We start from the raw sequence: 11,933 nt of genomic DNA, 5'->3' as shown, positions 1-11,933 counted from the left end.
TAAAAATCTAACTTTTTATTTGAAATAGAAAACAGATTTTAATAACATAAATTAAAAAAAATTAAAAAAGAAGAAACACAATTCATTCACTGGTTCGGATGGTGGTTCAACCAATAGCCAGATTGCTGGATTAATTTTTTATACGGATTTTATTGAGTTTTTAAATAATGGATATTTATTAAAACTAAATCGGATGATGATGCAGCACATCTTTGGAATAAAGTCATTTATTTATTTTCCTACTATTTTGGATTCAATTTTTTTTTACACAAATAAGTAGTGTTCCTGTATTTGGTAAGAGGAAAAATTGTTAATTATGACCTAAAACTTGATTTTAAATGCAAAAAAATGTACTCAATTCAATCAAATGCAAAAATAACCAAAAATTCTAGTGAAATTACAAACAGCCTTTCATGTTCAAATAAAAAATATGTATGCATTTTTACGAATATAATCCCGTGAAATTTTATGTGGTTTGTGAAGTATTCTGTGAGAAGACTTCCAAAGAAGTCTTTCGTGCGAAGATTTCCCAAAATTCGTCCGGGCGAAGACTTCCAAAAAGTCTTTTCATTTAATAGAACTTAAAAATAATTTGTAAATTTATAAAAAAAAATTGTGGAAAAAAAAATTGAAATCATGTAAGTATAAACATTTCAAATGATGTAAAGTGAATATAGGTTGTAAGTCATGAATGTCTTTGGTTTTGGGTTGGGTAACATATGTTGTAGCATCGTTTGTATTTTAGGGTTAGATTTTAGAATTTTACTTTAGAAAAATGAAATTAAATTGGACATATATGTATTTAATTTTGTATATATTAAACATTTTATAAGTTGATCATATGTTTTTTTTTCATCCGCTTGATCATATGTTTAATGAATTGTTTGTTGTTATATATTTAGTTAGTTATTTTATTTTTATGGTTTGTAATAAATAAAAGTAAAACTAAAATTTAATTATTTTTTAATCTGTGTTGAAAATTTAAATAATATTTAATTTGCAATAGAATAGGTATATTACTAATAAATGCTGTAGTTAAAACTAATTCTTTAATTTGTACGCTATGTAACTTGTCATTGTTTTTATGAAATGAATAATAGTTTTTAATCCTAAATTCTTACAATTTTATAATATCATTATATCAATTCTAAGCAATGTTAAACTAGAGTTATTGATGTTGATTGGGAAAGGCGGTAGATGTGTGGAAGACCATTTTTCTTTCAAAAGCCATCTTTAATTTGTAAAGTTTAACGCTTTAGATTTTTTAAAATAATCTATAGCAAAAATAGCAAAAAAAAATATGTTAGCTCTGGAAATTAATTCTCTATAAGATTTTGCTTAGTTCTTTCAATTTTCTTTAAAAATAAATTTACAACAAAATATTAAAGCCAGAGCTAAAAAATTACTGTCTAATTTTTAAAGTGAGAAACATAAAGCTACAACCCTTTTCAATCAATCCTATTGTCATTAATGCTTGTAAGTTACATTGGGATGTATCAAAAAAATCCATATATATGGCTTTAAATCCATGATTTTGTTATCTAATCATGATATGTGGTTTTAGGTGTCCAATTTTCGTAAAAACTAATTTCTAATAAAATATTAGAGTATTAAAATAAATCAATATTAAATACTTATACAGTATTTACAGATAAATAAAATATTAAAAATATAATACTACAAAATGGATACTATGTATACATATTAATGTATTAAAATATATTAATAATTTTTTTTTTGACGATATCCATCTTCTAAAATCAAGTGGTAGTCGATAAAATTTAATTTTTTTATATATTTAATATTTTGGTTTGAATCTGGATATTTAGATTTAAAATTAGAAATATAAGACTTTAATATCGGATGACAAAAAAGGACTTTAATATCCATATCTTCACCCTGAATATCCAGATTTTCGGAGCGGATTTAGGATTGAATATGGATTTTAGATAATGATTTCACCCCTATTGTACATTACTTGTAGATTATTTATTCCGTTTCATACTTTCATTACGCTTTGAGCTAAACTAATACAACAATTAGAAATTTCACAAGTGACAGAAAAATATAGAACAGCTAGCGTGTGTGTACTCAAAACGAAAAGAAAATATAACGGGTAAACCAAGTTGATTTTGTGCCTTTTTAATAATTGTTATATGACCAGTAATTACACTATTTAATTTATGTTACCCTAATTGACAACGATTGATATATTGTTTTCTTTGCAAATAGGAAGTGTGTTTTTAAAAGATTGACATTTATCAAAATAAATTTTATATCTACGCATTTTATTAGTTAATAATAATAAATTGTAAGAAAAATGCATTTTTGAATTTCTATGAATTTAAAATTATAAAAAATCGATAATCACATAAAACTATATGTTTATAATCAAAAATTAAAATTTTAATGTGTCAAACACCAAAATACATTTTCATAAACACATAGAATATCATTTAGAGAGTGTTATTGGTTGTCTATGTTAAAGTTAGCTCCATTAGAATTTGAAAATTTGATTCACTTACAATATAAGACATGCTAAAATATATACTCTCTCCGTTTCTTATTAATTGTCGATGTAGAGTATAATTTTTGTTACAAAATAAGTGTTATTTTAAAATTTTAATGCAAAATTTATCAAGTTTATTATTTTTTTTTCTATTGGTTGAAATCTGATTACATGTAAAGATAATGATGTTTTTATTTAGAAAATATACAAATTTAGATATTTTTTTAATTTGTGTGCACAAATCTAAAACAACATTTAAATGAAAAGGAGTATAAACTTTTAAAAATTTGATTCACTTACAACTTAAGATAAATTGATTTTCTTAAAATTTAAATAGCTATCATTGTATCTATATATTAACATGATATCATTAGATGACAAAAAAACCACATGATATCATTTGATTTTTGTAACATAATTGAACCCTTTTCAAAATGATTCTAACTTCAAATATGACTCCAAAACACCAAACTTCATAACATTGATATGGTTTTCAATTGTTTTTTTTTTTTGGTAAAAATGTTAAAATTTATTACCATTTTTTTTTTGACAGAACTACATAGAAACAAGAGAAGCAGATGCAACAAAATTAAACTAAAACACCTACTCAGCCTAAGCTATACAAAAGAGAACAACTACAAGCAAAGCAACAAAACTATGGGACACAACAAATCAGTACGACCACTTGCCACAAAATATGGACCCACGGTGAAGCACGAGACCTGAACCCGGGAGAATTGGCAGTACCCGATGATCAGATTTAAGAGAATGGGTCCTCAAGAACAGCTCGCGAAAGACGTCCTTAACTGTAGCCACCATGGACAGAGAGCAACACCCGAGCGGCCTCACTCGCATAACAGAAGACGAGCATTATTGCAGAGAGGGGACAACAGAGAAGCCACAAACACCAAGAGAACCTATACAAAACGGGTTGAGAAGAAGCAGCCATTCCAAACATAGCACTCCGGAGCCATCGCAGTAACCGGAAGAACACATCCACTAGAAACGCAGATCGCCCGGGCGATTGGTTCTAGTGCTGGGATGACGTGTTCAAACCATGGTAATCCGAGACGCAACCTAACCGAATGACCAATCGGTGACGGACAGCTCGACATGGACAGTCCCTGAGAACCAGAGAAACTGACCGGCTAGAAACGGAAGAGGAACAGAGACGATGAAGCACAGCCGTTATAACAGGGACCGGAGAGACTCGAGCAGTTTCACCTCGAGGGAAACCAGCACGAGCGCTAAGGGGAACAGCCGAGACTAGAGGAGAACAAGCAGAAAGCCCCACATGAAAGTCCCGAGCCCAAGCCATAGACGACTTCTCGTCGGAAACCAACCTGCAGAAGCACGCGCCAAAATGAGAGCCACCAGAGACGACACGCGACGGCACCGGACAGCACTACAGACACGCCGAAGAGGAAGCACCACTCCGTAACCACTGAACAGAGAGCAACCGAGAAACACCTTACGACAAGACACCCCGCGTAAGGATAAATCACGCGCCTCCGAACCTCTCCACCGGGAAAACAAAATGACATGTAAGACAGGTATACGAACAGATCCGGAGCGGAAGAGCCTCCTGACCAGAACACGCACCGCAACTTGACGGGATTCGCCGGAGATCTAAAGGGGAAAGTCGACAGCCAAACGAATCCCTACCCAAAAAGCCGACCCCAACCTCCTATGCCGCTACACCTACCTCGCTGCGTCACCAAAAACTCAAGACGGACGCCGGTTTCAGCCCAGGATCCTCCGCCGGCGAAGCTCGAAATTTCCAGGGGCACAAGCATATCGGAGGGAGACAGAAGGGGAGAGAAGGGGCAAAGAGAAGACTAAGAGGACAAGGAAGAAGGAGCCCTCCGACGGTGGAGAGAGAGAACGGACCCGCCGGAGGCAAATTTACGGTTTAGTTTTTGAGAGAAAAAGTTAGAGAGAGAAAGTAGATCTCGGCGGGGTGGGCATTTCGGTTTAGTTTCGGGTTCGGTTTGGGTTCGGTTTGGTTTGGGTAATTTGGGTTTTATAAAACTCAAACCAATTAAAACCAAAGTAGCTTTGGTTTGGGTTCGGTTTGGGTTTAATTCGGTTCGGTTCAGTTCGGTTTGGTTTAGATTTAGTTCGGTTTACATTATTATGGTCTAGTTTGGTTCGGTGTAGTTCGGGTTGGTTACAAAATATGAAGGCATCAGTTTTATACTTTTATTAAAAAATAATCAACTCATAAACGATAGAGTGAGAATATAAAAACTTATGCTACATGATTTTATATATAATAGTATTATTTGAATCGTATTTATAATTTTTTTTTAAAGATATGGAAATTATGAAAAAATGAAAAACGAAACTCTAACTAAAATTTGCAATATGTTAATACATATATATATATATCATATATATTTTTACTATATATATATAGGATTATTGGTTTGGTTCGGTTTGGTTCGGTTTAAACCCAAACCAAACCAAACCGTTCGGGTTGAGTAAAACATGAACCAATTGGGTTACATAAAGAGCACGGTTTGGTTTGGTTGGTTTGGTTCGGTTCGGTTTGGGTTTTTTGCCCACCCCTAGATCTCGCTACTTCTAGAGTAAATGGATTTCCTGGTTTTCAATTGTTACACGTATTAATCTGTATTTAATGCGAAAGTTTTAGATTTTTTTTTTAATTCAATGAGATTCTGTTTCATTTATGGGTACTAATTATTACTAGATTTTGACCCGCACGCCCGTGCGGGTATATTTTTTTAAAAAATAGATGTTATTTGATTTTTATGTCACTATATAGGGTTGGGCAAAAAACTCGAATTCGAAGAATTGAACCGATCTCAATCCGAATAAGTAGTACTAAATCCGAATCGGAATTGATTAAATATCTGAATTATTCAAATTTTGGTATTTAAAGAACTGAAATCTAATCCGAACCGAAGTATTTTGGGTATCCAAAATAGATTTATATACTTATATATATTAATTATTTTTAGATTTAATATATATAAGAACATCCAGAATATATATGATACTTTTAAGTTTGCTTAAATGCTTGAAAATATATACAAATAATCAAACGTAAATATCTTAAATAGTTAAAATATACTCAAAACTCCAAAAATACTTAAATAATTATTTATCCTCTATCCAAATATTTAAACCAAACCTACTTAAATTGATTATCCTAATCCGAACCAAATCCTCAAAGATTTAAACTGAACACGAAATCCTAAAAAAACCCGAAAACTAACCCGAACACCCACCCTTATATGTGTCATCATAGGTTACAAAATATATGTTATCGTATAATTAATCGTATTTTATGCATACCATGAAATAAGTTTTCTTATAATAATATTTTATACGTACAATCATATAAATAATATCATATATTATATTTTAAAATTTAATGTGAAATATAAAAACCATAATTTAAGTTGCTGTTTGAAATTGGGCTTTGTATTGTATTTTTCTTATATATATTGAAAATATTTTTATAATAGTTATTGGAAAATATGTTAGTAAAAATCAAATTTTGAATATATGTATATTTTTGAATGAATTTTTGATATAAATCAATTTTAAATTATTATTTTGATTTGAATATATATATCAAGTAACATAGACTCATTATCTTTTAATATAATGTAATGGACTTTCAATTTTTTAGTAGCATAAGCCCATTATCATTTTTCTTAATTTACTGCTATCCAAGTTTCCAAACAATACTATTTTTTAACTACTATCCATATTGCCAAACAATCTCAATGTGTACTTCAACTTTAATAATATAGATAATATAGATGAGACTCCTCTATGTTTCATTGGACTAGTATATCCCTCTTCGTATTTTGATTTTGTATGATATCTAATCTTTGTTAAGAAAAGTTCTTGCAGGCTTGTAAGATACGGAGTCGTTTCTTTTTACATCTGAGTATTGAACAAAGGGACACCCAGAAACTAGAGATATGTCCATATTGTCCAATGCTAGTCATCAGCATCAACCCAGAAACGAACCTCTAACTTCACTGACACTCTTGATTGTTACGCACGAAGACAAGAAAATATGAAAAGACAATTGACCGAACTCAACATGTACTCGCATTCTTTTTATTTTTGAAACTTATGTACTCGCGTTCTTGACAAAAAAGGTACTCCCATGATGGTGTGGCCCTTTTCTTCATTTGCATCGGCGTTTGCTGGAACCAATGACTTATATCGTCAATAATAATAAAAATGTCTAAAATCTGAAGGTAAACAGTTATATTGTGCGATGTCAAAAAAAAAAAAAAACCGGTTATATTGTGATTGATATATTTTACACATTAAACTAAATTCAGTCATTTGAACTCTTAAGAACTGCAGAAAATTATCAAATATGAATAAAATTTGATTTTAAATGTTATGTTTAAATCTTTAACTGAATAACAATAGATAATGAATAACACTAGATTATAAACCTACATAATTAAATTTAATCTACTATATATCAAATAACACCTCCTTAGTTGTGCCCGCTGCTGACAGCAATTTGCTTGGTCATGTTACGCTTATCATCATGAAAACATAAAAGTCATCTAATATATTCAAAAATAATAATAACCTTTCATTCAAAAAAATGTCATCTGATATAGAAATATTCTGAATGTAACTCTAACTGGAGCATTACTTGAGATAATGGGTAAACAAAGTCAACCTGTGTATCTGTATAACAAGAGAAACTTGCTTGCTTTGATGACGTTTTATTTACTGAGTCAGTTTTCATGGATTTTAAAATTATGAGGGGCTGTGGTGATGTTTAAGTCATGAGTCTATTTTCATTAATAGTGTTAATGTAATCACCAGTGTTTTTCTTTTTATCCACTTTCATAATTTATATAATACATGAGCAATTTACTCCTATAAATTCCAATGGTCGTTGATAGAAAATTTTAAAAATTACCAAAGAGTATTTCTAAGGATTGCAATTAACCATAATGGGAATGGCTGGTTTCACAGTAGCACTGATGATGATAGGAATGATAATATCTCCTTGTGTCTATGGAAAAGAGTTCTCCGATCACCAGGAAATCAAAGTAGAAAGACTTTTGAAGCGGCTCAACAAGCATGCTCTTATATCCATAAAGGTACATATTATACAAATTCCATATTCATAAACTCAATGCTTTTGATTATTCGTGGGAAAATTTTACTGAATTTTTCATTTTAATCTTTGTTAAGAGCGAAGATGGTGATACAATAGATTGTGTTCCAATACATAGTCAACCAGCTTTTGATCATCCTCTGCTTAAAAACCACATCATCCAGGTTTGACTTTCATTTATGAGCCATCTTTTGTTTAATATACATGCATGATGATGTTGAAACGTCAAGTTTTTGCACGTAGATGAAACCGAGCTTTATACCCGAAAGTACGTCTACTTACACCAAGAAAAAGATAAACGCTACTCAGGCGTGGCACAAGAATGGAAGATGCCCTAAAAATACAATTCCGATCAGAAGAATAAAGAAAGAAGATATCTTACGATCAAAATCCATTGAGAGTTATGGCAAGAAGACGACTCCAAGCAGCCCTCAAGCTACTACATTTGATCCAAGTAAAGGCCATGAGGTACACATTTTATATTGCTTTTGTTTTAATCACTCGCTAGTTTCTCTTGCGGCTTTATTTACACTATTCCCTTTTTTGGAGCTGGTTTAGTACGCGGTCATGAATTCCATGAACGGCACGTATTTCGGGACACAATGTTCAGTAAATATCTGGAAACCAGAAGTTCAAGTTCCCGATGAGTTCAGCTTGGCCCAGACTTGGCTCGTGTCTGGAGTGGGCACTACTCGTAACACAATTGAAGCTGGTTTGCAGGTCTTGTACTTCTTTGGACCTCCATATATCTTTAATTACATATTGATCATATGCAAAACATCTTAATTAACACTACATTTGTTTCCCTTAATCAATAGGTTTATCCAAGAATATATGGTGATAATAATCTAAGATTATTTGTTTACTGGACAGTAAGTACCCATTTTCTACCTCAACATGTTAAAATGCTAATCATTAAAAAAATTTAAACGGCTCACTAGCTAGTTTTAGAGTTTAAACCTAACTTTAATTATTTTGTAGAGCTTAGAACATGTTTATCCGGGGTTTTTAGTGAGTTTCTTAGTGCGTGGGCCTCCACAAAACCCTTAAGGATCGGTTACAAAAACTACTAATTAAGAACCGATTTTAGTGAGTTTCTTACACTGTTTGCGGCGATTGGTTTGCTTTTTAATCTTTTTTTTAAACAAAAAAATCTAAGAAACCCACTGAGTTCTTAGGGATAAACATGCTCTTAGAGCATCATTAATGGAGGACAGCCAATTGGGGTTCTTAGAACATGATTTAACACATTTTTGTTAACTTGTTAAGAGATGTATCTTTCTTATTTAGAAAACATTTCTTAATGTTTCTTAGTTAAAAGCTAAAAAACGTATTTTATATTACACTATGAATCTCACCGAATCTCACCGAACCTGCGTTTGATCATGGTCTTAGGGTTTTTGTTATATATATATATATTATAGACTAATTTTTAAAACAAAAACTAATATAAAAGTCTCTTATTCTCTTATGCGTGCGCATGAATATATTAAAGACAATAATCATAATGAATTTTTTTTTTTGTAAATAGGCCGATGGATACCAAAGTACAGGGTGCTACAACAATTTATGCTCAGGTTTCGTTCAAAGGAGCAATCTTATCACTGTAGGTGGAACCTACACCACCGTCTCAGAATACGACGGAGATCAATACGACCTCTCCATGCTTATATGGAAGGTACTAAGAGCTAACATGTATAATGTCTTTTTCTCTTTTCAGTAACAATATGAGGTGTAATTGAGTTGTCCCTACGTTATGTTATATCTGCATCTCAACCCAAAGTGGATTGTCGATAATTATATATAGGATGGCGAAAACTGGTGGCTACAGATCGGTGAAGAGCTTGTCGGGTACTGGCCTGGCCAGTTATTCAGTTCTCTAGGAAATGGAGCTACGATAGTTCAGTGGGGAGGTGAAATCGTTAACAAGGAGACCGATGGGAAACACACGGGCACAGACATGGGAAGCGGGCATTTTGCAGAAGAAGGTTTTAAGAAATCGAGCTATTTCAGGAATCTTATGACAATCGATGAAACCAATACTCTGATAGAACCACAAGGAGTTTACCCCACGACTGGTCATGATAACTGTTACAACATTAAAGCAGGAGATGCTGGAAGTTCCTGGGGGGTTAATTTCTTCTACGGTGGCCCTGGCCAGAACGAGAGATGCCCTTGATTTGGATCTGTGTGCTCAAAGATTTTGAGTATTTTACATGCATGTCTGCATGTATCTGACTATGAATGTGTGAGTAAGAAAAATAATTCACGTCATGGAAGTTAATTTTATCTGTGTCTTTGGATAATATGTGTGTACAAGCTTTTCGAATTTCGCGTGTCTTTAATTTGAATAACAATAATAATATGTTTGATAAGATCCTTCAGTTTATAGTTAATTGCTTTTGATCTGCCTATGAAAGCATGTCCAATGGAAGTTTCTTTCCTTTGAATTCTAAAAAGCCATATATGTGTATGTATATATTATATATGCATATGTAACTACGGGAAACCCATTCCATAATATGCATATATAAGATTTTCCGTAAAATTTAGAAAACCATAATTACATATACATATATAATATATACTTAGGTATACAAGCTTTTGTATACGAGAATAATATTCTTTACCTTTTTTCTTTTGAAACACAACTTTTTTTTTTTTTTTTTTTTTTTTTTTTTTTTAATATAAATATTTATTAATCTACCCGAGAATCGGGAATTTCAGATCCAGTTACAAACCCGTTTCGAACAAAATTTCCAAAATCAACCTATTACAACACTAGCTTCGCCCGCCCACTAAACCCGGCACATTCCGCTAGTCCGTTTATCGGTTTCCTTTGAAATCGGTTGCCGTTCTCTACCATCGACGAGAATCAAGAGAAGGTGAGGTTCTCCTTGTTGCCTCGGATGCCGGGACTTCCCGCGTCGTCTCCGGAGTAGCTAGCTTCCGATGAACTCCACCGAGTTTGTAACCGTTACTGACAATGAAGCGCAAGACGACTAATAGGGGAGTGTTTCGGATACTTACCACGAGCCTTGCAAGCCACCAAAGCCGAGCTAGTACGCAACGTCACACAACGCTTGAAACCATCTCCCAACCCGAGCAAGAGCTCGCTACTGCCGCCACCAAACCTGTACTACCAAAAGGGCCGGACCTCCATGCCACACACCGACAGAGAAGACTCTAACGACTAGCACAAATGTCAGCCAAGCAACACTACCGATGAAGAATCAAGTGATCTTCTCCGGTACTGGGATGTGAGCTAAACACAAGAGGGACACCGCCGCGACCATGACGAAAGTCGGGACGTCTCTTGCCGCCTTCGAAAACCGAAGAAGCAGTGACCGTGACTCGCAAAATAACCACCGGTGTCTACGGTGATATGAATAGAGCTCAAGAGAACAACCTTAGAATTAGAAACTGCCGCAACCAAACCAAGGTATCAAGCCGATGACGAGATGTTGAAATTGAAAGGTCAGGTGAAATACAAAAAAGAGCTTGAACCGGCCATAGACGACCGGGTAGGACTCTGCTCAGCACTCCCACACGAGTCGGAATCGGTCAGGTACCATCATCCCGCCTGCATACCAGACCGCGCCTCACCTCCGAAGTGAAGCCACCACCGGAGCTGACCTTGGCTCCAACGAAGAGGAGACGAACCCCGACGACACCGTAAGGGTTCCCGGTTCCAAACGAAGAAGCCGCACGCCACAACCAGAGAAACGCTGTAGCCACGCCACAGCCAACCGGGGAGCGCTCCAACCCCATCATCCCGAGCAAGAAGGTCGCCAGAGAGAGATTAAAAGGGGAAACGCAATCCTCTCTCTCAGCCACGAAAAATCCGACTCCACAGCCAAATCCACTGCACACCACCGCGTCTTGACTCCAACACAAGCTGAATCGATAGCAAACTCCGACGAACCTCGCGAGCGGTCACCGGAATCAACAAGAGACGCTTGACCAGAGCCCGAAACAAAGCAACAGCGGAGGGGAGTGACCGGGAAGCAAAGAGGAAAACAGAGCAAGAAGGAGGGAAGCCTCCGGCGGCCGGACGCGCGCGAACGCGCCGGACAACGCCGGAGCAGATCTGAAAACTTGGTTGGTTTGTTTTTGTCGCGAGAGGATAAGGGAGAGAGATGTAAGTAGTAACTTTTGAAACACAACTTCATTAATTAAAAACTAGAATAGCTAGGAGAGGGAATAATAAACATCCTCATTCATTACAAGGCTTTGTTTAGCAAATTATCAGCAACAACATTGTACGCTCTCTTGAGATCCAACCAGAGG

At 34.5% G+C, this 11,933-nt stretch overlaps 1 protein-coding gene across 2 annotated transcripts; it reads left to right on the top strand.

Moving 5' to 3' along the window:
• The first annotated feature begins 7,189 nt into the window (after positions 1-7,189).
• Positions 7,190-11,789, top strand: LOC125604356. Of its 2 annotated transcripts, XM_048774761.1 has the most exons (7): positions 7,204-7,626; positions 7,721-7,807; positions 7,887-8,111; positions 8,202-8,363; positions 8,462-8,515; positions 9,175-9,321; positions 9,451-11,789. In XM_048774761.1, exons 1-7 carry the CDS (start codon positions 7,477-7,479, stop codon positions 9,820-9,822), a joined length of 1,197 nt encoding a protein of 398 aa, XP_048630718.1. In that variant the 5' UTR covers positions 7,204-7,476; the 3' UTR covers positions 9,823-11,789. The 2 variants fall into 2 exon arrangements, with proteins under 2 accessions (XP_048630719.1, XP_048630718.1); XM_048774762.1 differs by lacking the exon at positions 8,462-8,515 and having other exon boundaries at positions 7,190-7,626.
• The last annotated feature ends 144 nt before the right edge of the window (positions 11,790-11,933 follow it).

The sequence above is a fragment of the Brassica napus genome, unplaced genomic scaffold (assembly GCF_020379485.1).
Source record: "Brassica napus cultivar Da-Ae unplaced genomic scaffold, Da-Ae ScsIHWf_528;HRSCAF=793, whole genome shotgun sequence".
Taxonomy (NCBI): domain Eukaryota; kingdom Viridiplantae; phylum Streptophyta; class Magnoliopsida; order Brassicales; family Brassicaceae; genus Brassica; species Brassica napus.
This window is presented reverse-complemented; position numbering and strand designations above follow the sequence as displayed.